We start from the raw sequence: 27,893 nt of genomic DNA, 5'->3' as shown, positions 1-27,893 counted from the left end.
ATGAGCCTGATATGTTAGTGCAGCCTTCAGTGAAAATTAGTGCTTTCTTTCTTTGGTTCTAAAATTATCTCATTCAATTAAATGTGATAAACAGCAATGATCTCATGTTCCTTGATTCTGTGAACACATCTGCCACTGGAATCCATGAAAGTTTATGGACTGTCTGTTCTGTGCCTGGTCCTGTGTCAGGCAAGAGGCTCATGGGGGAGGAGGATGAATATTAGAGACTGAGACCAGAAAAACCCATAATCAATTACAACAAAGCAGAAATGGACAGTGCCATCGGAGACCTGCAAACATGTCTACATCATAGCTGTGACCACAGGCCCTGGAGAAGCTTGATCTGAGTTGGCTACACACACTGACTAGTTGTGTGACCTTGGGCAAGTCCTTTAACCTCTGTGAGCTTTAGTCTCCTAGCACTAACAATTTCTTCCTTACAGGATCTCCAAAAAAGGACTGTCATCGTTTCCTAGTGCTGCCCTAACAAAATGCCACCACTGGATGGTTTAAAACAACAGGACTTTGTTTTCAGTTCTAGAGGCTAGAGGTCCAAAAGCAAGGTGTTGGCAGGGCCATGCTCCCTCTTATACTCTGGTAAGAATTTTCTCCTCTCTCTTTCTAGTAGCTGCTGCTGGCTGGCAGTCCTTGGCATTCCTTGGTTTCCACGCATCACTCTGATCTCTGCCTCTCGTATCACATGGTGTTCATCCCAACATGGTCTGTCTGCCTGTTTCTTCTTCTGATAAGGAAAGCCATTCACTGGGTTTAGGGCCCATTGTAACAGAAAATAACCTCATCTTAAAGCGATTACATCTGCAAAGATATTACTGCCAAATAAAGTCCCATCACAGGATCTGGGGTTTGAACTTCAACGTATCTCTTTAAAGGGACACAAGTCAACCCAAAAGGACTACATGAAATAATGCAGATAAAGGACTTGGTGCATTGTCTGAAACACAATAAGGACTCAACAGCCTGCCTGAGTTCAAGCACAGACTTTATCACAGACTACCCGTGCACTCTTAAGCAAGTTTCTTCATATCTCTGGGCCTCAGTTTCCTCATTAGTAAATAGTACCTCTCTCATTGGATCATTGAATGGTTTTCAATGAAGTCAAACACGTGAAGCATTCAGAGTAATACCTGGCACCCAGCAAGAACTAAAAAAATACTCACAACTATTACTATGATTCTAATTCCAATCCTTCCGTATGCCCAATTTTCTCTTTACAGATGGGACAGTTTACAACTTCAGATATAACAGTAATGAGGATGTCAGCTTGGAAAAGTTTTCTTAAAAAGTTAGTTCCTCTGCTTGACCCTCCTCCTCCCACAAAATACTCTTGATTGTTTTGACTCTAGAAGCATCATGTCTCTGGTAATATTTGAGGTTGATGACTTTGTGCTGCCCTGGAGCCTTGGAGATGATCCCCCTTGTTATAAGCAGGGGTATGGAGTCACACTCATCAGAAATACTGTGCAGGTTTAGGTCACATCTAAACATGAAGTCACACTCCTGGATCATGCCTGGCCATGCGTATCCCAAGGCAGAGGGCTTTCGTCCTGCACCCACCAAGTTTCCTGGCCCCATGAGCTACAGATCCCACCTTCAAGTGACTAACCTTGAACTTTGTGAATCTTTTCAGGGTGGCAGTAAGGGCTACTTCAGTAAACCTGAAACCTATTATTACATTTTCACTGGAGTGAGAAATATTATCTTACAAGTTGAAGGCTTCCAGATGTGATGTTTCCATTCTTCTCTGAGGTGACACTGCCCTAGACAATAGTGGGCACTGAATGAATACTTCTCAGTTGATTAACTGGTATAAAAACATAACCCAAGTTGCATTAAAGCATACTTTAACATCAAGAAAATAATTTCAAGGTCACAAAACTAGTAAGTCAGATTTAAATACACTTACATCTTGGAATTAGAACCATGGAGACGTCTTCCCTTGCCTGGTAGGCATGTAAAGGGTAATTGTTTTGATTATGAGGAAGTCAACCAAGACAGCCTTCATAAACTAAATTATTTATGAGGTACAATCACATAGTTCAAATGTGTGTGTGTATATTCCTATTAGGTCTTCCTATTTTTATACTCAAAGGTATTCACTTTAGAAAAAGACACAAATAGAATATACTTATTGCAGTAGAAGAAAATAAGTTGAAAATTATTAGACCTTTCTATCAGAAACAGAATATTCCCCACTTTCAAATGAGAATATTACATCTGCAGGGCACTTTTTATTTTCATGTGAAAGTGAAAGTGTAAGTCGCTCAGTCACGTCCAACTCTGTGACCCCATGGACTACAGCCCACCAGGCTCCTCTGTCCATGGAATTCACCAAGCAAGAATACTGGAGTGGGTTACCATGCCCTCCTCCAGGGGACCTTCCCGACCCAGGGATGGAACCCAGGTCTCCTGCATGCAGATTTTTTACTATCTGAGCCACCAGGGAAACCTTTTCTTTTCATATTAATATTCTATTTATAGTCTATCTATGATGAATAACTTATTTATTAATAACTATTCTATACATAAACACCCAAACTGGTTACAAAATGAGCATTTCCTACTACATAATTTAAATATGTGACTATGCTTTGTCCGAGTTACATGTAAATATTTAATCCTTTGATTTACAAACTTAGGAACAAGCTGATACAAAATGTGCACTTGAAAACAGCCACCTTATATTGAAAAATCCTCTTCCTTATCACTATTTTTTTTTTTTAACTTTTGCTATTTCAGTGCTTCGAAGTGAAGTGAAGTGAAGTGAAGTCGCTCAGTCATGTCCAACTCTTTGAGACGCCATGGACTGTAGCCCACCAGGCTCCTTAGTCCATGGAATTTTCCAGGCAAGAGTACTGGAGTGGGTCGCCATTTCCTTCTTCCCATTACTATCAATTACCTCATTCCTTTCTCTCCCTTTTGACTTAATCTTGCTTTTGTAATTTTTAGTAGGGAGTACATTGGAAAAAAAGAAAAGTAGGCAATGGATTTAGAAAACGTCTTTCTGATTATTGAAGTCAAGAACTCTTTTGGCTGCCACTGCTCTACAGAGTTGGTCCCGGGATTCCAGAAAGGTTAATGGGGAGGAGGAAAAGGGGAATTAAATGGGAAGTGGAAAGATCTTGACTGTACTCAACTAGTGGAAGATAGGATGGAGTAAGTTCTCCATTTTCCATTTTTTGAGATAGTATACCCTTGCTGATTGATGCTTCATATCAGAAAATGTTTCTCATTATTTGGCAAACTTTCCATTGAGCAGACAGACCATCCTCACTGGTCCTGAAGGCAGAAAGCCAGGAATGAACTGACTGTTGGCTGATTTTTCAGAGCTACTCATACCACTGGAGGGGTGCAAACTGATGAAGATGTTGGAGAGTTAGAAGAATCTTGTAGACTGTGGTAATGCTGCAGAGCTGCAGAATTCTGGCCAATCAACCCTGACATTATCAAGTCCTAACTTGGGAATGCCCTGTGAGTAATGAAGAAATTGGTTGGACATTTTCTCTTCCTATTCTCACCTACTACAGGCAGCTCCAACCCTCATTTTGTACTCATAACCACTTCCAGGAGACAAGTTGACTTGGGGCATCTGTAGGTCACCTGGAAAGCTGTCTTCACATTTCTTTTTCACAAACTTGATTCTTTCTAACATCTTAATGGGCCTGGCACTAAGGACCTGCATAATGTGTTCCTCCTGTTTAAATCCTTTGATTTGTGAGTGTGTGTTCATTTGTGTAAAAACATATATAACAAAATTTAGCATCTTAACCATTTTTAATGCAGCTGAGTTGTACGGAGTAAATTCATATTTACTCAATACACAATTATCATAATTTACTTATACACAATTATCACCATGATCCATCCTCAGAATTCTTCATCTTGCAAAATGAAACTCTGCACCCATTAACAGTAACTCCGCATCCAAACCCTCCCTCCACCAGCCCCTACAACCACAGTTCTACTTTCTGTCTCTGATGCTTTGGACTATTCTAAGCACCCCACACAAAAGGAATCATATAGCATTTGTTTTTCGCCCTCCTCCTTTTTTTTTCCCCTACCTTTTCCAACTTGATTTAATCCACTTTAAATGTGATCTCTCTCATGGAAAAGGTCATTCTTTTTGACCCTCTTCCTTACCTTTTCCCTCTGGGAAAAAATTACAGATTCTGTCCTATCTCCCTCTTCCTGTCTTCATTCCATTTATAAGCCTCTCATTAAAAGAAAAGAAAGTTATTGGGATAATAATTTTCTGAATCTTTCACATTAGATATGAGTTTCAAAATATAATTAACCATAATAACAGAACTATAGATGCCAACATCTAAAACCTCTGAAATGGCCCAAAGTTCCTTACAAAATCTCCATGGAAGTTTTACTTTAACTCTACTCATCTTAATTAAAATGATTTCCCCTCAACAACAAATGCCTTTTAACTCATTGGTATTGCTTTTTTCCTGGAGGCTGATGCTCAGTATTCTAATAATTGTGTTTTTCTCTCTATTCCATGGGAAGTGTGTAGATTTCAACTGTGTTGTGGGTTAAAGAGGTTTTTGAGGACTAAAGTCTGGAACCAAATCACAATGTTTAATACTGCTTCTCCAGGAAAGCGTTCTGAGTTCCACACAGCTCCTGAGAAATGAACTCTAGAACATGAGTCGTTTATAACCTGGAGACTGAGTGTGTCACACACTTCCCATAGATTTTCATTAGTGACACAGAGCTGAAAGTTGTTGGCCTGCTCAGTGCCACAGAACACACAGTGAACAATAAAACAAGCAGACAAACATGGCTTAGCAGCCAAGCATATCGTCCAGACCCCCTGCTGGAGTATGAGGCCAACAGAGCTCAAGACCCAGCTACTCAATATGCTGAACCTATAGGTTCTCTAAACACTCCATGATTTTGAACGGCCATGTATGGTTTTTTAAGATGTATTATATTCCACTGCATGTTGAAGAACCATATGTTTCACTACAGCACATACAGATTTTGAAAACCCCATGGGAGAAAGCACTGAAGTTGAAAAAGTTTTCCAAGGGAGCAAGGTAGAGATACAGAAATTAGCTTGGAGCTGAAGCCAACCTGCTAACTATATTATTCAGCAGAAACTACTTACAGACAGATATCAGAAACCATTAAAGAGCTGCAAAACAGAAAGTTAAAAGAAACTCCCAACTCTTGCGTAAAACCCAATTCAATGATAACTCATCAGCTGATGATCCAACAAGTCCCAGAGATGGGAATGCTGATCTCAGAGTTCTGATCTGAACAGGAAAGTGCAAAGAGCAATGGAGATCAACTTACTATCAGGGCAACAGACACCTTAACTAATAGCCTCCTTTTTTCTCCCCAAAGGTCTGTGTAAGACTGGAGGCAGCCTGCCTGGGAACCAAAACACAACATTTGGGGAGCCTGGAGATATGTCTTTTTGCAATTAATAGAGAAGAAACAAAGTGGCTTTTATTGACTTTGTTCCTTTGCAGCCAAACCATTTGTCACATGGACCATTAACTCTACTTCCAAACGCTTTGAACTCTTAGAGTCACTTCCACATTATTTGGCATTTAACTCCCTGCAGTCTGTTCTTTGAATACTTGGTGCATGCAAATCTGGCTGCCTCACTAGGATCATAAAAACTTAAAGGCAAGAAAACTGACTTATATGTTATTAGGATCTCCCATAAGGCCTACACACTGCTTGGCACAGGGTGGGGATCTGATACAAAAGCCTGATTAATGCACAGGATAAGCTCCTTACATAGAGTCTCAAGCACTGAAGCTCTGCCAACTCTATATGTCAATTTCAACTCGAATTCCCAGGAAGATCACTGATGCAGAATGCAAGCTTGGCAGTTACCAGGAGCCGCATCAGAATAGAGAAATCTTGAATCCTGTGGATAGGGGAAACCCTTACTACCTAGAGACTACAAGTTCCATGGGTGAGAAAGTGAAAGGGAAAGACACTCAGTTGTATCCGACTCTTTGCGACCCCATGGACCGTATAGTCTGTGGAATTCTTTAGGCCAGAATACTGGAGTGGGGAGCCCTTCTTTCCTTCAGGGGGTCTTCTCAACAATTTCCCTGGGGGTAAGGGCTATGTTTTGTCCCCAACCCAGCACCCAGGTGCTCAAAAAACGTATGCTGAATGTATGAAACATATATGAATCCAAGTTTCTCCTCTTTAGTCTCTGGGATTAGTGGTCCCCATCTTGTGTTTTTCTTCACTCATCATGTATAACCGATCCACAAAAGTTAAAGGGACACTAGAAAACAAATCAGCATGGCACCCACATGGTACACAGACAGGTGTGGACCTCCTCTAGGGTCTTCCCAAGGGGTGCTGGGGTGGGGCGGGGTAGGGGAGGTTGAGGGTCAAGGAGGAAGACCACTGGTGTGATAATCGCAGGTCTGGGGCTTGCTATGGAGGGACGACAGGGGCTCTCCTTGAGAGAAGTGGCAGGATGTCAGAGAGAGTTCTTGGCAGCCCCTGAGCAGTGGAACGCTGCTCTGCATGGTCCCTGTCTGGTTGGCAGCTTCCTGCCAGGGAAGGATGCCAAGTGGGTGGTGACAGCTGTGCAGTGCACGAATCTCCACTGGTGCACGGCCATTTCTGACCTGCCTGTCCACCACTTGTGGGAAGTAGCTGGGAAGTTCTGATGCAGAGACCCTATTCTCCATTAGTTTTCATTTCTTAGCAGGATTTCTGACTATCTTGTCTTTTAAGATGGGAGTTGCTGGAAGATGGCCTTTAGCTTCTCTAGTCAACATGAACCTATTAATTCTGTGTAGGCAAGAGAACTCTATTCCACTCTGTTTTGAGTGAAACAGTTGGTTTTCACTGTGACTACATGACTACACTTTTTTACGAGCTTTTTTATTTTTATTTTTTTACAGTAATTGACATCTGTCATAGACCACCACTAGGAGAACTCATCTATTAGAATAACTTAAAAAAATTAAACACAGCATTTAGTCATTTACTTCTTTTGAAAAAGAAACATCAAAATCTTAGCGTTCATTATTCAGAATGCTTATACCTTAAGGGATTTTGGTAAAGGACTATCATTTTATATTCTTTTAAAGCAGCTACCTTTTCTGAAAGTTGTTGATAAGTGGACTCAGTTTTCCATGAGGAGATGCATAAATGTTAACTCAGATTCTTTTCTGCATTCAATGATGAAGAGTTAAAAGTGAAATTTCAGACAGTACCTTTCAGCATCATTCGTCCCGTGGATCCTCCAAAAGAATTGAGGAGGCTGCTTCTTGCTCCTAAAGATGTGGTGGCTTCCAGGAGAGAGCCGGTGATGTACTGAGATATGGAAGTCCTTTGCAAGGTGGCACGATACTCACACACCGTGTCTCGGACACATTGCTTTAAGTACGGACCGACACTGATCCTTTCATGGGCTGTCTCGGAGGCTGGGAGCTTGGCGAAGAAATGGAGAAGAGATCTAATTGTCTGTTCTGTGGCTTCTCCCCTTCTCACTGCACTGTAGATCTGTGAATAGCACAAAGTACAGGAAGTATTAATCTAGTTTCTTAGAAAAGCAAATTAACTTGTTGACAAAATGCCAAGATGACTTATTAAGAAAGAAGTCTCGGTCGCTCTAAGCGCAAACACTCGTGAACACTGGGCTCATACATTAACCTGAACATTCTACAGACACCATTTATTTGGGAAAGCTATGTGCAGTTATGAAATAGGTCGTTCAAACAACCCTGCTATCAAACAGAGCACTTACGACTTGTACCAACCAAAAATATATTCAGCTCAAATTTCTCCTCCTTCTCTTTATCAGAGCAAAGCTCGTCTACAGTGGGACAAGGGCGTACCTTTCCTATTTGTCAATCTGGACTCTCTTGAGTGACTCCCCCAGATCTGTCTATCTGTCTATCTGTCTATCTCCAAGGAACCCTGAAAACTCACATTCATGAGGAATCCTCCTTTCATGCTCAGAATGAAATAAGGGTGAGTGGGTTAAGGGGCAGGATAACTTCTATATTCCCTTTTTTGGTTATAAGCTTTCAATCCATCAGCTTGGACCAAAGTTTTTGAATCCTTTTTCCCCCTCTTCCTCCCTCACCCCCACATCCAGTGAGATGACAGATCCTGCCACTTCTCCTTCCTTTCTTCCTTCTGCCTCTGCCGCTATCCTGATTTCCTCTTTCCTTCATCACCTGAATTCACCAAGAATTATCTCAAAGAGATTGGATTATTACAACATTTTCCCAGCCATAATTCCAATCCATTTCAGTGCAATTGTTCAACAAATGTTTATGTAGATCTGCTCTGTGCAGGGCACTGCATTGAAAGATGTGAGGTGTTTACGAAGAGTAACAGACACCTCTTGTGCTGTAGGACTTCACAATCTAATTTAGAAAATGAGACCTGAAAGTTATGAAGTTTGGCATTATATCTGGGAGGTATGGGGTTTTGTCAAGGTCTCTGGGAAGCCAGAGCCTCTTGGCAGTGTATAAATGCCAGAGAAGAAAGCTAACACAGGGTGAATTAACCTAGCTTTCTGATGGTGGAATAAAGGTTTACTATACTGTGTTGTCTCCATCATGCTACCTTGAGCACCATGCCTTGGTTGACAATTGATGCATTAAATTAAAAAATTGTTCTTCTGTGTTTATATACCAGTTATGTGTTAGGCCTTGGTAAATACAACAGCTTCTCCTCTCCAAGAGTTCACAGTCTAATAAGGAGGGTGAACAGATAAAAAGTTCAGGGTAGGGCGACAGTGGAGGTCATCTCTGCTGACAGCGATGAGTGGAGAGGGAAGGGAAGAACCTTGCATGCCCTTCAGACTCTGCACGCACCCTTGTGATGCTGCACACTCCAAACCTCACCTTAACTAGCATGCCAGGGTACTCAAAAGGACCCCAATGAGCTAGTCTGTGGTGACACCCTGACTAGACTTCTACTCTGCCTTCCTTTGCTTTCTGGTATATACTTTCCATTTGAAGACAGAGTGTGGAATCTTTAACTTTAATTCTGTCATTAAATTTCTGGTGGCCACAGAGATGGTGTGCTGGGACAGAAGGAGCCCAGGCTTCGGGGTCAGGTTTGTGGGGTTGCACACCCAGCTCTGCCTTGACCAGGCAGAGAGGATACTAATGCCCATTCTTAGAGATGTTCTGGGATTCCCCCCGACAATACATACAAAGTGCTCAGTCTGGTGTCTAGAAACGGTGCCCATTAGCACTGAGCAGGAAGAGAATGGACCCTGCTCTAAACAATCATCAGGTGATTGTATAACAACAGAGCACAGAGCACAGTCTATGAAATTCGCTGTGATGGAGTTATACCCTTGCTCTTATGTGCTGGATAATGTCATCCTAACCTTATTTGGGTGTATTGTGAGGATAAATGGGGGTAGAGAGTTGCAGAGCTCAGGACATGCTTTTCTTCTCCCAGCTCCAAATCATACAGGCAATCTCCAACACACTAAGTCTCAAAAGAGTCCTTCAGAAGTAAACACTGGATGTTCAGAGAAGAGAACCCACTGTGAGATTTGATAGGTAAAGATAAAGAAAGAAGCACGGCTCTAACTGGGGCAGCTGAGGGAGGCAAGTCACATGGCAAGTAAGGGTGAAGAGGCTGGAAAACAGTGTGTCCTGGGGACAGTGAGGAGAGCAGGAATTAAGAGCAGAGCGTGTAGGGAAATCACTGGGGAACTGAAAAGGTCAGTTGGCCTGACAAAGGACAGCCTTGAAAGTCAAGAAAAGAGATTTAATCTATCAGAGATGGGTAGCCCTTCACTTTTTTTGGTCTATTTGTTTTCAGCAGAGGAATGCTGCTAAAAAGGCCCAGTGGCTCAGTGGTAAAGAACCTGCCTGCAGTGCAGATGCAGGTTCAATCCCTGGGTTGAGAAGATCCCCTGGAGGAGAGCATGGCAACCCACTCCAGTATTCTTGTCGGGGACATCCCATGGATGGAGGAGCCTGGCAGGCTACAGTCCATGGGGTCGCAAAGAGCCAGACATAACTGAGTATGCACGCACACACTTGGATATATTAAGTAATTATTCAGCCTTGCTACCAGCTGTTCCCAAGCCCTCCAACTTTTCTGAAGAAAGGAGAAATCAAGAGTTCTAAGAATACATCCCTGAGCTGCTGTCACTACTGCTAACACCCCATCCACATATATCTACAGGTCCTACCATGATCTGGACTAACACATGTCATTCATGCCAACTTGATAAGCTGAATTCAAAGATATGGAAGTGCTTAGGGTACATGTTAAAATATAGGCAATAACCCCTTACTAGATCATCCATTAAAAAAAAAAGCAACTATCGAAAATTTTACGTACATCGAATGGGAGAAGGAGGCAGTATAAAACAGTGATTATGAGTGCTGCTCTGAAGTGTTGGTTTGAGTCTGAGCTTCTCTGCTTCCCAGCTGTGTGACTTTAGCTAAGCTGCTTTGCCATCCTATGTCTCAGTCTCTTTTTCTCCAATACAGGGATATAATACATATTATCTGTCCCATAAAGTTGTAGTAAGAATTACAAGCTTTGATAAACACAGTAATAGGACTGGAACAGCTGCTTAATAAATGTTCAACAAATACCGGTTTTTATGATGATGGTAACAAGGATGATTGCAATAGACTACAAAAATGACCATACATTATTCCTTCACAGATTCCAGGCCAGGCTTGTGATTTGCTTAATTAATGGGAATTCAGTAAATGTATTGCCAGTGAAGTCTGCAGCGTTGGAGCTTGCTCTCTCTTGCCACTTTTGGGAATTCTGAAACAACTACCAAGCGAAGGAGCCAGAACTAGCTTGCCGGAGGATGACGGACCACGGCTGAGTCATTCCTGTCACCTTGGCCAATAGCCTGCCAATAGGCAGATTCCCTGGTTGCTCAGAGGGTAAAGAGTCTGCCTGCAATGTGGGAGACCTGGGTTCGATCCCTGGGTCGGGAAGATCCCCTGGAGAAGGAAATGGCAACCCACTCTAGTATTTGTGCCTGGAAAATCCCATGGATGGAGGAGCCTGGCAGGCTACAGTCCATGATGCCACAAAGTGTCAGACATGACGGAGAAACTTCACTTTCTTTCACTTTGCCACCGGGCACCCACATCGTGAATCCCTCCTAGATCATCCAATGGCTCCTCCACCTGCCATCACAGACATATGAGAGAGCCCAGCAAAGATCAGCTCATCCAAACCAGGAGCACCGTCCAGACAGTTCACAGGAACACGAGCCACATAAGTGACTGCTGTATAAACCATGAAGCATTGGGAATGCCTTGGCACATGGCAAAAGTCAACCTACACAATGATGATGGGGTAGGTGCAATGATAAGTATTTCCTTGCATATCTGAATCCACACACTAGCCCTATGAGGTTGATTCATTTTGCAGATGGGGACAGTGAGCCTAGAGAGACAGAGTGAGACAGTTAACTTTACACAACTAGTAAGAAACTGAGCCAAGACTGAAATTGGGTTTGTCCAGCTCTGTGGTTCCGCTTTATCCATTGCCCTAAACATGGTCACACCCAAAACCCAAACAACATGATTCAAGAAAATGTTGTTATTTGGCAAGAGTGTTAAGTGATGTTAACATTGCAGTTGTTATAGTTTTTATTCATGATAATTCCTTTCATGGTCACACTAAAGTACTTTGGAAAACAGTCAAGTTATGACTAATGAATGAGCAAATATGTTTCCTTTTTATGGAGATTTGTAGTTTAAATTACAAGGTGAAAAAATATATAAACTTTATCTCACTTGATTAATGTGGTAATAGAAGGTGCTGAAAATTAGACAGACTAATGCCCTATATGGGTCAATATCTTTTTTGATATAAAATCAGCACCTTACAACAGGGCATCCAGTCTTGGTAAACAGATATGTGTCCATCCATTCATCCAACGATTGATTTTTATTTATTGAAAACATACACTGCGCCAAGCCCAGTGGCTCTGGGGATCCAGCAGAAAGCAGAAAGAACTTTTTTATTTTACTGGAGGAAGGCAGACAATAAACAAGTAAATCAAATAAGTTAGCTAAAAATTGCAGGGTATTATAAATAGTCAATGGCAGCGTACTCCAGTGTTCTTGTCTGGAGAATCCCAGAGATGGGGGAGCCTGGTGGGCTGCCGTCTATGGGGTCACACAGAGTCGGACACGACTGAAGTGACTTAGCAACTTAGCAACAACAATAAATAGTCAAGATACATTTCAGATATGGACTCTACAGGACTTGCTAAAGTCACTGGGAATGAAGGAAGGAAAGGAGTCAAAATTTTTATAGTTGGCCATTGTGGAGTTCTTAGAACTTTTAAGATCTATATATATTTTTTAGATTCCACATAGAAATTATAACATATTTGTCTTTGAGATAAATATAAAGCATTTGTCTTTATAGGTACATTTGCATAACATAAATATAAATTAATATAAATATTGTAAATCGACTATACTTCAATAAAAAAGATTTACCTAAAGAACTATAGATCAATGTTGCCAAAAGTGCCCTTCATAGCACCTATGTTTACCCAGCACTGCGAACCGTGAGTGGGTCCTCTCCATGGAATTACACTACTTCCACTATGGCAGGTGCTGCGTTTGAGAAGCATGACCTCAATATTATGAAGTTACTTGCATAAAAGCAAGCAGTCCTTAGACAATACTTAAGGAAACATTTGAAGTTCCTTGTGACTCAAGAAACCAACACTGGGACATGGAGTTCAGATCCAAACCCAAATAAAACAAGCATCCAAGGCTGGGTAATTCAGAGAGAGATGAAATCAAAGACTTAAGAGCACCGAAAGACATAAAGCAGCCAGGCACATCGGGTCCACAGCACTCACCCAGGAGGAAAGCTCCTTCTTCTGTACAGCCAGAAAGGGCCTTGTCTTATCTTGACTTCTACTTGGGTCAAAGAGAGTGGTTGACAAGGGGAGTCAATTTTGTACTTGCTCTGTTCCAAAAGCTTTCTTTCTAGGGTCAGAGCTCTGGAAAATCACAATGTTCTAAGGTCTGATAGCGTATCTCCTGAAAGTTTTCAGCAAGAAGGAGGCTTGTTACTTAGGTGTCCACTGACCCTTAACAGTAATACTTGTGGGCTTCCCTGGTGGTTCAGACAGTAAAGAATCCACCTGCCAAAGCAGGAGACCTGGGTTCAGTACCTGGGTCAGGAAGATCCCCTGGAGAAGGGAATGATTACCCACTGCAGTATTCTTACACTGGAAATCCCATGGACAGAGGAGCCTGGCAGGCTACAGTCCATGGATCTCAAGAGTTTGACACGACTAAGTGATGAGCGCACACACACACAACAATGCTTGTAATCACCGCAACATCTAATGAATGTTTAAAATGAAGTAGGCACTGAGCACTGAGACACGATTTCCTCGAAACTCCAGAACAGCTCTAGAAAGAGGTCCTACTATTACCATCACGTAAAAATAAGGCACTAATGTGCATACACCTGACTCAGCATCATTCCCTGCATCTCTAAGCCAGTACTGGTAGCCACCAAACCAAACAATTAGAGAATCCTATACTGCAGTTGTCAAAGAAACCTTTTTTTAGAGAGGGGTAGATAGCTTGTGGGAAGCTCCTGTATGGCACAGGGACCTCAGCTTGGTACTCTGTGATGACCTAGAGGGGTGGGATGGGGTGGGTGGGAGGGAGACTCAAGAGAAAGGGCATATATGATATGTATACGAATAGCTAATTCATGTTGTTGTACAGTAGAAACACAAAATGGTAAAGTAATTATACTCCAATTTAAAAAAAAAGGCTAGAAAGAAAGGTAGAGTAGATGCAAAGTAATGATAAATTTACCAACAGCTGAATTCACAACAATGGTATTGACCGTTAGACAGTGGAATCATACTTTAAAAATCTGAAAACAGAACCTAGATTACCATGGGTATTGCAGTAGTGATCCTGCCACCTCTCTTTACGGTCTGTTTCCTCCCTCTAGAATGCAACTTCAAGAGGATTTTATTTCATTTTCACTGCTCTATCACCAGGGTCTGGAAGTTTTGGCATTACAGCTTCTCAGTAAATAGCTCTTGACTGAATTAATGAAGGTCTTTTATATCCTCACCAAGAAATTGGCTAGAATCCTTTAGTTTTTTGGTCATGATAGTTTTTTGGTCATGACCTTACTGGATTCATCTAAACCACAGGTGACATTGTATTGTCACCTGTATGTGCTGAACATCAGATACAGAAGTCACATGAAATAGCACCAAATCTTTACAAAGCATTCAGAAAAGCTGCAACCAGATGAGGCTCTAATTGTGATCTGAGGGGCTCCCCAGGTGGCTCAGTGGTAAAGAATCTGCCTGCCAATGAAGGAGACACAGAAGACATGGATTCAATCCCTGGGTTGAGAAGGTCCTTTGGAGGAGGAAATGGCAACTCACTCCAGTGTTCTTGCCTGGAAAATTCCATGGATTAGATGGAATTCCATGGATTAAATTCCTCCATTCCATGTGTTAAATTCCTGGTGGGCTACAGTCCATGGAGTTGCAAAGAGTCGGACACAACTGTGTGACTGAGCATGCATAAGCACGTACACAAATGTGATCTGCTCTGAGAAATTCACCAATAGTTTAACATTATCCCATTTTCATTTGCTGATTTTCCTAAGAGTTGAGAATGCTTAATCAGATCTAGTCTCCATCCTGAGTTTTCATGAAAATGATGATTTAAAAGAATCATGGGGCTTAGAGAAAACAGATACGGATTCAATATGGACTTTCTGGATTCAGCAAATGCTGAGTTGCAGTTACAGAGACTATGGCAGATGCATGAGGACAATGACTGAAAAAAAAGACAAACTCTGTCATGTGGTCAAAACCCAGCCCCTGCCACAGTTTTCTATATCTAACATGAAGGCGTCAACTAACATTATCCCCACATCCCTCTTAGTGTTACTGTTTGATGACCAATACGTCTCAGCTTTCTTAAATGGAGGACAGAAGATATTAATTAACCTTAATTTTAATGATAATTTTGATCATGATACTTTTTAATTTTTTTGAGTATAATTGATTTACAATGTTACCTTAGTTTCTGCTGTACAGCAAAGTGAATCATATATACATATACACACATACACTTTTTGTAGATTCTATTCCCACATAGGAGAAGGCAATGGCACCCCACTCCAGTACTCTTGCCTGGAAAATCCCATGGATGGAGGAGCCTGGTGGGCGGCAGTCCATGGGGTCGCTAAGAGTCGGACACGACTGAGCGACTTCACTTTCACTTTTCACTTGCATGCATTGGAGAAGGAAATGGCAACCCACTCCAGTGTTCTTGCCTGGAGAATCCCAGGGACGGGGAAGCCTGGTGGGCTGCTGTCTATGGGGTTGCGCAGAGTCAGACACGACTGAAGCGACTTAGCAGCAGTAGCAGCATTCTCACATAGGTCATTATAAAGTATTGAGTAAAGTTGCCTGTGCTATACAGTAGGTTCTTATGAGTTATCTATTTTATATATAGTAGTATGTGTATGTCAGTCCCGATCTCCCAGTTGATCTCTCCCCACCTTCCCCCTTGGTAACCATGTTTGTTTTCTGCATCTGTGACTCTGTTTTGGAAATAGGTTCATTTGCACCATTTTTCCTAGATTCCACATACAAGTGATATCATGTGATATTGGTCTCTCTCTGACTTTCTTCACTAAGTATGACAATCTCTAGGTTCATCCATGTCACTGCAGATGGCATCATTTCATTCTCTTTTAGACCATCATCATTCTTGAATACAGCATACAGTCAGTATCTCACTTATCAGTGTTCTCCTTCAATATCATCTGTCATTTCTCCCTAGTGACTACATATCCACTTCTAACACCACCCTTAAACTCCCCATAATGTGATTCTTAAAGTAGCCTGAGCTGGAAAAACAAATAACCACGGTTGTCTGAACTGAGTAAACTGAGAGTTAACAGGCTGGAGAACAATGCAGGAGCCTTCCTCAAGGAATCAAGTGTGAGAGTTGTGGTTTGGAAAGCCATTTTACTGGTCTCATGGGCCCCTTTCCTGAATTCTGGAATTCAGAAGCAGTGTTCTAGAAGGCTGAGATGCTGGAAGCTTGATTTCTGATGGATGTGTGTGTCTACACAAAATGCAATGACATAAAAACTGCCAAGTTCCCTGAAGAGTCAACAAAAACAGTGAGGCTGTTATGGGCTGGAGGGTGGTAGCTGAGGCAGCGTGGAGGCCGGAGTGGTAGGGATGGGGAGAAGGAATTTGGTAGCAAGTCCGTTGCTTCCTTTGCTCTTCATTCTACATTCCATTCAAGTGCCTGTGCAGAGAATTCCATTCTACTGAGAATATTCAGACCATGCACGAGACACTGACCAAACAGAGCTCCACAGAGCCAAAAATAAAGACTTTGCTAAGGCCAGGCCAATTAACCAGAGCTATGCCACCCACTTCTGTAGGAAGTCAAAACTTTATGACTGCAGGAAATATCTAAGAAGGAGTGTGAGGGGATGTCCCCAGGACACTTGATAATCTGGGAAGGTAAAGGCTGGGAATGAATGCCCTTCCACATATCTTCCTCCAATCCACATTTTACACTTGTGTTCAGATTTTGCCTCCTCCATGCGGCCTTCCCCCAGCTTCAGCAAGAACCAAGCATCACCTTTTGAGTTCCAGCTGCCCCCATACAAAACTCTACTTTCTGTAGACTGGGCAAGCTGCTGTTTACTCCCCTTCCAGGCTCTGAGTTCCCCAGGTGGGGCCAGCAAGTTTTGTTCCACATATTGTCCCCAGCAGGAAGCACACTGCCTAGCACCTTGCAGGCAGTGAAGAGCGGGGATAGGGGTGAAAGCACTGAAATCCTTAGAGCAGGTGCTCAAAGTGTGGTGCCCAGAACAACAGCAGCATCACCTGGGAACTTGTTAGAAATACATATTCTTGGGCCCCACCTCAGACCTATTAAACCCAAAACTCTGGGGTTGGGGCCCAGAAATCTGCATTGTAACAAGCCTTCTAGGTGATCTTGATTCCTGCTAAAGTTTGAGAACCTGATATTTTATGAGATCACATTACCTTTCATTTCTGACTGTACTTCTCATGTTATCCATCCCATAAACATGCTCATCCATGCCATCTGCCTTCTAGAATGGGAGCTCCTGAGGGCAGGGGTGAGGTGCTCATGTCTCTCTATTTCCCCAAAGCCCCTACCTCAGAGTCCAGCACAGGGCCAACTCAACAAATGCTATTTTCATGAAGAAGCATCTCTTGCAGAAATTCCCTGCAGCTATGCATGTACCAGGCCTTTCTGAAACGATGCTTCTGGCCTAATATTTCCCAAGATGAATCATGTCTGAGATACTAATTCTACTGGGAATTACCATACAGATGAATCATATTCATAATGAGAAAACCTGGCTGCCAAGGAAGCCTCTTGAAAAAAAAATCGAATCAGTACAAATGGATTATGTTGGGAGGCTTGTGATGTCAGGCTGTGAATTAGGTCGACAAAAGGGATTTAAAGGCCTGAACTACCAGGCTCCCTGCAGCTCTAAGGAGCAGCGGGTCAGTTAATGAATCACATGGGGACAAAGCCCCTGCAAGACAAAAACAAACTTTCACAAATCCTCTAGATTGTGTTGCCCTGGCTCAGAGGCTTGGGGCAGCATTCTTGCTCAGATATGCACATGAGAAGCTATGAGGGAAAGAAAGTTCCTGAAGTCCTATGGCTCCAGGCTGCTGTGTCCACAACAGGTAGATGAGACCAAGCTCAATCTGTAGGGCTAGGTTGTTTGCTTCCTGAGCCCCAGCTGGATCCCTACTCACCAAACTTCTAACTTCCCTTCCTCTGCCCAACTCAAAAGGATCAGTTCAGTTCAGTTCAGTTCAGTCTCTCAGTCACGTCTGACTCTTTTTGACCTCATGGACTGCAGCACGCCAGGCCTCCCTGTCCATCACCAACTCCCAACATCAAACTCATGTCCATTGACTCAGTGATGCCATCTAACCATCTCATCCTCTGTCGTCCCCTTCTCCTCCTGCTTTCAATCTTTCCCAGCATCATGGCCTTTTCCAATGAGTTGGTTCTTCACATCAGGTGGCCAAAGTATTGGAGTTTTAGCATCAGTCCTTCCGATGAATATTCAGGACTGATTTCCTTTAGGATGGACTGGTTGGATCTCCTTGCAGTCCAAGAGACTCTCAAGGGTCTTTGCCAACACCACAGTTCAAAAGCATCAATTCTTCAGTGCTCAGCTTTCTTTATAGTCCAACTCTCACATCCATACATGACTACTGAAAAAACCATAGCTTTGACTAGACAGACCTTTCTTGGCAAAGCGAGGTCTCTGCTTTTTAATATGCTGTCTAGGTTGGTCATAATTTTTCTTCCAAGACCAAGTGTCTTTTAATTTCATGGCTTCAGTCACCATCTGCAGTGATTTTGGAACCCCCCCAAAATAAAGTCAGCCACTGTTTCCCCATCTATTTGCCATGAAGTGATGGGACCAGATGCCATGATCTTAGTTTTCTGAATGTTGAGTTTTAAGCCAACTTTTTCACTCTCCTCTTTCACTTTCATCAAGAGACTCTTTAGTTCTTCTTCACTTTCTGCCATAAGGGTGGTGTCATCTGCATATCTGAGGTTATTGATATTTCTCCCAGCAATCTTGATTCCAGTGTGTGCTTCATCCAGTACAGCATTTCTCATGATGTACTCTGCATATAAGTAAATAAGCAGCCTTGACATACTCTTTTCCCAATTCGGAACCAGTCTGTTGTTCCATGTCCAGTTCTAACTGTTGCCTCTTGACCCACATACAGATTTCTCAGGAGGCAGTTAAGGTGGTCTGGTATTCCCATCTCTTTAAAAATTTTCCACAGTTTGTTGTGATTAAAAGGATCAGTGGCACCATCTATCCTGATGGCTCCAAGAGGCCCCTTTCTGCCTGGGTCATTGTTTGTGGACCAACCAACACTACCTTTCCTCTTTCTACTCTTTGCCTGAAGACTGCCCGAGGCTGACCTCCTGGAACACACTGCTCTGACCACCAAGGGTGGGATGGAGAGCAGATGCCTTAGGGTGGAGAGAAAGAACCTGGTCTTTTCATCCTGTGATCCTGTTGGACTTCTAGTGCTACCACCTACTAGCAGTGGGAAAGTAACTTGTGTTTCTTTAATGGAGGTTATCACAGGGTTGTTATAAACTAGGATTAAATGAGATAAGATAGCTATGGGTTCTCCAACTACATAGCCCTGGAGGATCCTAGTGTTCACTATAGCATCCATGCCTGAATCTCTAGAGCTCTAAGGCCATGACTGCTTGCCTGCAAGACCAGAAACAACTTCCACCCTGCACACCTCTGACCCCTCCCCCTCCTAGTTATTCTGGTGCTCCCAAGGCAGTGGAACCTCTTCTATGCTCAGGAGTAAGTTTGCCCAGCCTCCTCAATGTGAACTCATGTGGAGATGTCTGAGTGTTTTCTGATCCACAGCTCTGTGAACAATCAGACTCTGAGCAAGTGCACCTGCAGTGCTATAAATGCAAAGTCTTATTACAGTGCCTGGTTACATAGGTGGCATTCAATAAGTAGGAACTTCTTAATAATCCTCTTGGTTAACACGGGAGTTACAGCATGAGTCCTCTCTCCCTCCAGGTTCCTTCCTTCCTCTCACTTCTCTGCTCTCTTCTTTCTCTCTAGGTTTTTCCTGGAAGTGTCTTCTCCAGCTTCCTCTGGGCCCCCACAGTTTCTTCACTCCACAGTTTTTTATTCCTCCCCAAGTTCATGTCCCCTGTTTTGCTTTTTTATGCTTTATTTCTTATTGTTATTCCTCTTAACTCGTGTCCCGTTTTTCCTTGCTCTGTCCTCCCATCCTCCTCACTTGCTCTCCTTTTCTCATCTCTCTCCTTCACTCTCATTTCTTTTCACTCCCTTTTGATCTGGATCCTTTGAGCTTCAATTCCATGGGCAAAGGAAGAGGGTGGGAATAAGGAGCAGTACTGACTGGTATGATCTGCAAACTGAGACCCTCCTCTAGTTGTGAGCAGCTGTTTGTCATTATTGAATCCATGTGTTTCTACTACCAGAAAACTGCAGTGCTTTAATTCCTGAAAGTCTCTCCTGTGATGGGAGCCAAGTGAATGGTCAGTAGAGAGAAGCTAGGGACATTCCTCCCCCGCATTGCCAAGGAATAGAACTCAGTGACTGAGCCAACACTGGACCCACCCTCAGCAACAGGACCCAATGTAAGCTGGCCTTGACCAGCTGAGCTGGTTGCAGGCACGATAACACTGACTTCAGAGCCTAATGCTACCAAGTAGACTTGAGAGCTGTTTATAACAAGCTGTGTAGACTCTCAGGTCTCATCTGAGGGTAGAATCAGGCTTAGCCAGTTAGGGAGCATACTTCAGGTAGAGCAAGTGGACTAAGTAGCAGTGGGTGGATAGAGACCACCGAGTCTCTAGGACCTGGAGCCACCAAGAGCCCAGTCAGGTCAGAAGGCAGCCTGGGGAGGGTCTCTGCAACAATCAGGCCTCAGGCAGGGGCACTCACCCAGGGGAATCCTCTGAGAAGCTTGGACTGGCAGCCAGGGCAGACACAAAGTCTCTGGCTGCACTTAAATTTCTGAAGGAAAAGGTATTTATGCCTATGAATAACTTCCTTATTTGGACACCAATCATTCATTTGCTCAACAAATATTTACTGGCTGCCTACTTTGTGCCAAATAGCATTCCAGAAACTAGAGACAAAATGATGAATAAAACTGTTTTTATTCTCAAGAAAAGTTTCCAAGCATCAGGGGAAGTAGGCCAGAATGTAGGCAATTCTCTGATGGCAGGCAATTCTGCAGTAGTGTGAATACACGGTGCTTCAGAGGGAGGTCTTAGAAGACCATGGAAGGCTTCTCCTAGAAAGTGACATCTACACATACCCTAAAGACAGAGAGCTAGCCAGGCAAAGAGGAGGCAAAGGAGAGGGACGAAAATGTTTTAGACAGAAGGAGTGCCATGTGCAAAGTGGCTCCCTATTAGAGCTAAGAGAATGGGCAACGAATCTGGGGAGATAAGCAGGGTCCTTCTGAGTCTTTACAAGTGGATGCCATTTGAGCCCAGAACTGTTTCCTCTCACAAATATTTTCCAAGCTAACTACCATGGAATTGTCTTCAATAGAAAAAAAAAAAATGGTTTACAGCTAGAGGGTTATACTTCCTATGCCTGAGGACACCTATCACCTCTTCAGGGTGTCATGCTAAACACTAAGGATGCAACATCAAACAAGACCCAGTCTCTCTTAACTCACCAAGGGGATAGAGATGATCGCTTCCAAGATTTCTTAAATGTGCTAGTTTCCTTGTTATTCACAAAAACCAAAGACGTGCCCAACACACCTGCTAACCTGGACTAAGAGAGACCATGGGTTTCATTCATCCCCACAGTGTAACACTGACAGAGGCACCCCATGGGACGGGCTGCAGGTTAAGACTTTTCCTGTCTAGTAGGAGGTGTGGAGCCAGATGGAAATGGGAAGGCGCTGAAGGAAACGTGACCTTCCTCTCTGCCTTTGGAAGATAGCAGAGGAAAGAAAAGCCTCCGAGAAGCTTCTAAAATATGAAGAACTGCAGAAAAATAAACAGGTGAATGTGTTAGAATTGTACTCCAGTTCATGGAGAAGAGTAAGGATACTCTGTCTCATCCCCAGATAGAGAATGTCTGCCCCGTTACAGAGGCTGTCAGCTACATGTGTGTCGGAGCACATATGTTCAGAGATAGGATTGCACAGAGAAACTGAAGGTCAAAGACATTTCAGAGGGCTCAAGGGTGTGGGAAAGTCATCATCTCCCACCTCCCTTATGACTACCCTGTAGTCAGATTGAAACGCTGTGGTTATCCTGAGCGGCATTCCAAAGAGCTCCATGGATATCATTAAAAACAAAACAAAACAAACCTAAAGTTGACCAAAACCGAGGGTGACAGTCATATTAAAGAAAAAAAAAGTTTCTAATTTACATTCCAAAAATAAGGCATTTTAGCCCTTACATTTTGTCATTTAAAAAGACTGTTCTGTTGTCTCTACTGAGCTTAAGGTTTTCCTTGGCTATCAAAACAAAGAGTTCTTTTGTTGACAGAAACAGGTGACAGTGTTTTGGTAAAAAGATGATATACAGAATAATGTTATGAAGCTCTATTGTGCAAAAAGTAGACTTAAGGGCTTTCTCTGTCTCCAGAGTCTCTGAGCTTCTTGCAACAATCTAAAATACTATTGTCCTTCACTGTGAGAGAGCCCTAAACAGCTGGATGCAGCGTGATTCTCTAAGACTTTGTAAAAGACACCATGCAGATGTGACTATACCTAACCAAAGACAATGTCAACAACAGTGTAAATACTAGCCATCAGATCAGTTGCTCGTTTGCGTGTCCAACTCTTTGCGACTCCATGAATCGCAGCACGCCAGGCCTCCCTGTCCATCACCAACTCCCGGAGTTCACTCAGACTCAGGTCCACAGAGTCAGTGATGCCATCCAGCCATCTCATCCTCTGTCGTCCCCTTCTCCGCCTGCCCCCAATCCCTCCCAGCATCAGAGTCTTTTCCAATGAGTCAACTCTTCGCATGAGGTGGCCAAAGGACTGGAGTTTCAGCTTTAGCATCATTCCTTCCAAAGAAATCCCAGGGCTGATCTCCTTCAGAATGGACTGGTTGGATCTCCTTGCAGTCCAAGGGACTCTCAAGAGTCTTCTCCAACACCACAGTTCAAAAGCATCAATTCTTCGGCACTCAGCCTTCTTCACAGTCCAACTCTCACATCCATACATGACCACAGGAAAAACCATAGCCTTGACTAGACGGACCTTTGTTGGCAAAGTAATGTCTCTGCTTTTGAATGTGCTATCTAGGTTGGTCATAACTTTCCTTCCAAGGAGCAAGCGTCTTTTAATTTCATGGCTGCAGTCACCATCTGTAGTGATTTTGGAGCCCAGAAAAATAAAGTCTGACACTGTTTCCACTGTTTCCCCATCTATTTCCCATGAAGTGGTGGGACCAGATGCCATGATCTTCGTTTTCTGAATGTTGAGCTTTAAGCTAACTTTTTCACTCTCCACTTTCACTTTCATCAAGAAGCTTTTGAGTTCCTCTTCACTTTCTGCCATAAGGGTGGTGTCATCTGCATATCTGAGGTTATTGAGATTTCTCCTGGCAATCTTGATTCCAGTTTCTGTTTCTTCCAGTCCAGTATTTCTCATGATGTACTCTGCATATAAGTTAAATAAACAGGGTGACAATATACAGCCTTGACGAACTCCTTTTCCTATTTGGAACCAGTCTGTTGTTCCATGTCCAGTTCTAACTGTTGCTTCCTGACCTGCATACAAATTTCTCAAGAGGCAGATCAGGTGGTCTGGGATTCCCATCTCCTGAAGAATTTTCCACAGTTTATTGTGATCCACACAGTCAAAGGCTTTGGCATAGTCAATAAAGCAGAAATAGATGTTTTTCTGGAACTCTCTTGCTTTTTCCATGATCCAGCAGATGTTGGTAATTTGATCTCTGGTTCCTCTGCCTTTTCTAAAACCAGCTTGAACATCAGGAAGTTCACAGTTCACATATTGCTGAAGCCTGGCTTGGAGAATTTTGAGCATTACTTTACTAGTGTGTGAGATGAGTGCAATTGTGCGGTAGTTTGAGCATTCTTTGGCATTGCCTTTCTTTGGGATTGGAATGAAAACTGACCTTTTCCAGTCCTGTGGCCACTGCTGAGTTTTCCAAATTTGCTGGCATATTGAGTGCAGCACTTTCACAGCATCATCTTTCAGGATACTAGCCATAGCTGTAACCAACACCCCTGGGATCAACTGTGGGGTGTCCCAAGAGTCTCTCTCCTTTGTACCTCCCATGATTTATGGTATGTTGTATTGCATACAGTTGAAATTCATGAACTATTCCTTGAGTTGATTTCAACTGGCTCTTGGCTGAAACTGGCTCTTGTATTTACTGGACATTACCAGTATGTCAAAGCAGGGGCAAATAGGGATGATGTGGCCAGCGTTAGCATGAGTCCATGGCCAGGTACGCTGGAGGAGGGTGAGGACACTGAGGCTTACTTCCAGGAGAGCAGGTAGGAGCTGATGGAATGTGAATTGAAAAAAGTGAATGTAGTGCTGAGTGGAGGAAGGCACCTTTGTGGGATCGCACTCCATGTAAATCCTAGACATTTCTGCAGCTTCTTCAGATTATCAGTGGGTGGGTGATTTTCAGAAGCAAATGAGGCATCATCTGGAGGGTTCTATGATCCATGGCCACCTTTTGTTCCTTAAGAGGCTCATTCCCTGTGTTCCTCTCTCAAAGTCTTGTGCCCTCACTACAAGAACCCCAACCATGTTCAGCCATCCACCTTATGTATGTGAAAGAGAGAGGGAGTTCTGTTTGTTGTGTTCATGATGGGAGGAGAAGGACCACATATGGGGACCGGGCACTAGGCCACAGTGAGGAGCAGACCACAGAGGATCCTCTCAACACCTACTTGTGTAGGTTCCAGTAGTGACCAGGATGTGTTAGGCACTGGGGACAAAGAGGGAACAGGCTCTAGAGAGTCAGGGTATGGGGATGATATCAGAAACCCTTTCTTCTTTTTTTTTTTTTTCAGAAACTCTTTCTTTTCTTTCAATGCCCTCCCTCCAAATCATTCCTTTTCCATGTCAACTCTTCCCCTTGCAGCCATGGGAAACTAAGGCGATCTCTTTTACGAGGTGGAGTCTATTCAGTATGGCTGTCCCTGGCCAGGTGAACTCTGGTTTCCTTTCATCCCCTCCAGCAGGTTCTGTCATCTGCTCTTTCACATTTTGCCCTGCACATGTTCCTAAGAATTCTTAAGGAAGACTTGGCAACCTTTTCCTAAGAAAGCCATGGATCCTTTCCCCACATCCAAAATCAATCAAAGACCAAGTTAAATCAAAGGGCAAGTCAAAAAGAAATCATAGTATTTTCAGACACAAGAGAGAGAAATAAGAAAAGTCACGAGTGGTATGTAGAACATAGATAGCAAATGATCCACACAGTGAACAGTTAGGAAATCCAAAAAAGAGGGGGATATGTGCATACCTATGGCTGATTCACTCTCCTATACAGCAGAAACTAGCACAATATTGTAAAGCAACTATAAGAAAAATTAAAAAATAAATTGAGGTGTCTGTAGGTAGGGTAGGAACTTGGTAAGGAGAGAATCATGAAGAAAATGTTGAAGCTGGAGATGCAGAGAGGAAGGCAGGGGCAGGAAGAAAAGAAGCAAGGATGGTGTGTGTCTGAGATGAGCCCTGGGTTTGGATATCAGAACAATTATCACTCTTTGTCACTCCTCTGTGAAGTGCTTACTGATTAATCAATGAATCACCTTTGCTTCATTGAGTGTCTCTTACATGATCAGGGATAATCGCGAAAGCAGGGCAGGTAATAGAGAAAGTTAATTAATAGGATGAGACAGGAGATAATAAGTGAGAAGAGAGAGGCTCAAGAACTTGGGAACAGGCTGATTTCACTGGGATGTGGGTGGCCACCACGTGCCTAGAATCATTTGAGGGCAAAAAATTAGAGCACACCAGAATTAACCTACTGTGAGGTCTGAGGATGAAGAAATAAGGAAAGAGCTGCACTGCGATCACCTTGGTTATCTGAGGTGATGTGGAGATTACCATACTAGTAAAGATACCTGTGAGTGAGGTGTTACAAGGCTTGGTATAAAAACCCAAGCATGACTGAAATCAGACCAGGGAGAGATCATGAAAAAACATTCAAAAGGAACTAAGTCCCAAGATGGACAGAGCTGAGCTAGGACGGCAGAAAGGAATGTGTTCTTGGGCACAAAAAGCTTCTGGCTCTGAAGCGTGGGTCTGGGTTGAGGAACAGACTGTCAGCCTCAGAGGCTGAATGTCCATCCGTCCTCGGCTACTGTGGGCCACGTCACTGCTGGTCCCCGTGCATCCCAGAGGGAAGGGAGACAAAGGCTGGGAAACCCAACTTGCTACCATTTTGTGGAGAGTGAGGGGGTCAGTTGAAAACAGACTCTTCTTTCCCTATGGAGAGTTTGCCTCTTAGTCCAGAAGACTTGATGCTAAACATCCTGAACATTCTGGGCTTGAGGAGTTCCCCTGGGCTGAGACTTTGCTATCACAGCAAAGATTCTATGCTCTAAAGGCAGGTCCTATGGAAGCTTTCAGTTCCCCCAGATCACTATGACTTCTATTTTGGTGGCTGCTCCCCAGTGGCCATCAGGGGGCCAGGTGGGCTGCTGGATCCTGTGGTGTGCCCATCACACACCTGGAGTCATGCAAGGAACAAGGTGGTGTGCCAGACAATACGCTCATAGCTGCTTGTAAGTAGATGCAGAGAAACACCCATTCAGATACACACACACCAAGAAGACTCCACATGGCCTTGCTTTGATTTGATGATCTTCCATGGCGATGCCTTAGCATGGTCACGAGAGCTCCGCAATAACCTCTCTCCGTCCATCCTTCTAGCATCATTTTCCATCATCACCCTACCCGAACCCACTGCTCCTCCAAAACGAGCTGCTTATCCTCCATCCCCCTTAGCACACCGCAGCCTTCGGCCCTACTGTCACTCGACACCTCCAGCTTCACATGCCTGTCCGAAACCCACCCATTCCTTAAGGCTGCTTCTCAGAAATACTTGTGTGACTTTGGGACAGTTACCTTCTCTACACCCAGTTTCACTGAAGTAAAATGGGGATATTGGGTGGTGATTAATTATATATGTAAAGCACAAGGAACACTGCCTGGGACTCAGTGAGTTCTGGTCTTTTTTCACCGGATGTCCCAGGACATCTGCACGGCTTCTGGCCCATCTTCCCCTGTACACTCAGATGCTACCTGGAATATAGGTGAGAACTAAATGCCTCCAAGCAGGCTCTGCGTCATTTTGCTCTCTTATTGTCCCCATTTTAAGCTCTGTCAAATATGAAAGGAATGGGTGGACAGCAAAGTTTCTTCTCTGCTGTTCCTAATTCACTTAGAGTGAAGCCTTCTTAGTGACACATGGTTGTGGCTTTTTAATTTGTTAAACAGCAGTTTTATTGAGATTCACCCATTTGAAGTGTACCACCAATGAATTTTGGTATAGTCACAGAGCTGTGCAAACATCATGCTGAGTTGCTTCAGTCATGTCTGAGTCTTTGTGACCCTCTGGACTGTAGCCCACCAGGCTCCACTATCCATGGGATTCTCCAGGCAAGAATACTGGAGTGGGTCGCCATTTCCTTCTCCAGGGGATCTTCCTGACTCAGGGATCGAACCCTGGTTTCTTCTGTCTCCTGCATTGGCAGGCGGGTTCTTTACCACTAGTGCCATCTGGGGAGCTCAATACTACTCTCTAATTTTAGAACGTTTTCATTACTGCAAAGAGAAACCCCACTCCCATGAGCAGTCACTCCTCGTTTCTTCTCTAACCTCTCCAGGCCTAGGTAACCACTAACATACCTTCTATCTCTATAGATTTGCCTATTCTGGACATTTTATATCATCACCTGGTTTTTGTTTTTAACTTTCACTCTTTGTTTATTGATTTTTTTTGCCCATGTGGCACGTGGGATCTTAGCTCCCTGGACCAGTGATCGAACCCATGCCGCTGCAGTGGAAGTGCAGAGTTTTAACCACTGGACTGCCAGGAAAGTCCCTTTCCTGCTTTTTAAAAGGCCCAAACTCTTCTTTCACTCATCATTAATCTATTTCCTCAAAATACCCAGCCATAAGACCAGGCCCATGCTAGGCATCCAATAAATGTTCCACTGAATGAAAACCAAAAGCTGAATGAAAATCAAAACAGGTTTGATGTAAACATATTTTTTTCCCCACAGTTTCTTTTTGGACCTTGCTGGTCCAAAGCAAGCTGGGG

General features: G+C 43.4%; 1 protein-coding gene across 6 annotated transcripts in view; it reads right to left on the bottom strand.

Moving 5' to 3' along the window:
• PLCE1 (phospholipase C epsilon 1) overlaps nt 1-27,893 on the bottom strand; it is a 372,153-nt gene that overhangs the window by 186,863 nt on the left and 157,397 nt on the right. For all 6 annotated transcript variants that reach the window (XM_086378753.1, XM_086378751.1, XM_086378754.1 and 3 more), the window contains one exon: nt 7,230-7,518. In XM_086378753.1, coding sequence (XP_086234879.1) covers nt 7,230-7,518 — 289 coding nt within the window. The remainder of the gene's footprint in view (nt 1-7,229; nt 7,519-27,893) is intronic.

This window comes from Bos grunniens, chromosome 26 (genome assembly GCF_055505025.1).
Source record: "Bos grunniens cultivar Pamir isolate PY7600 chromosome 26, Bosgru_T2T1.0, whole genome shotgun sequence".
Taxonomy (NCBI): domain Eukaryota; kingdom Metazoa; phylum Chordata; class Mammalia; order Artiodactyla; family Bovidae; genus Bos; species Bos grunniens.
This window is presented reverse-complemented; position numbering and strand designations above follow the sequence as displayed.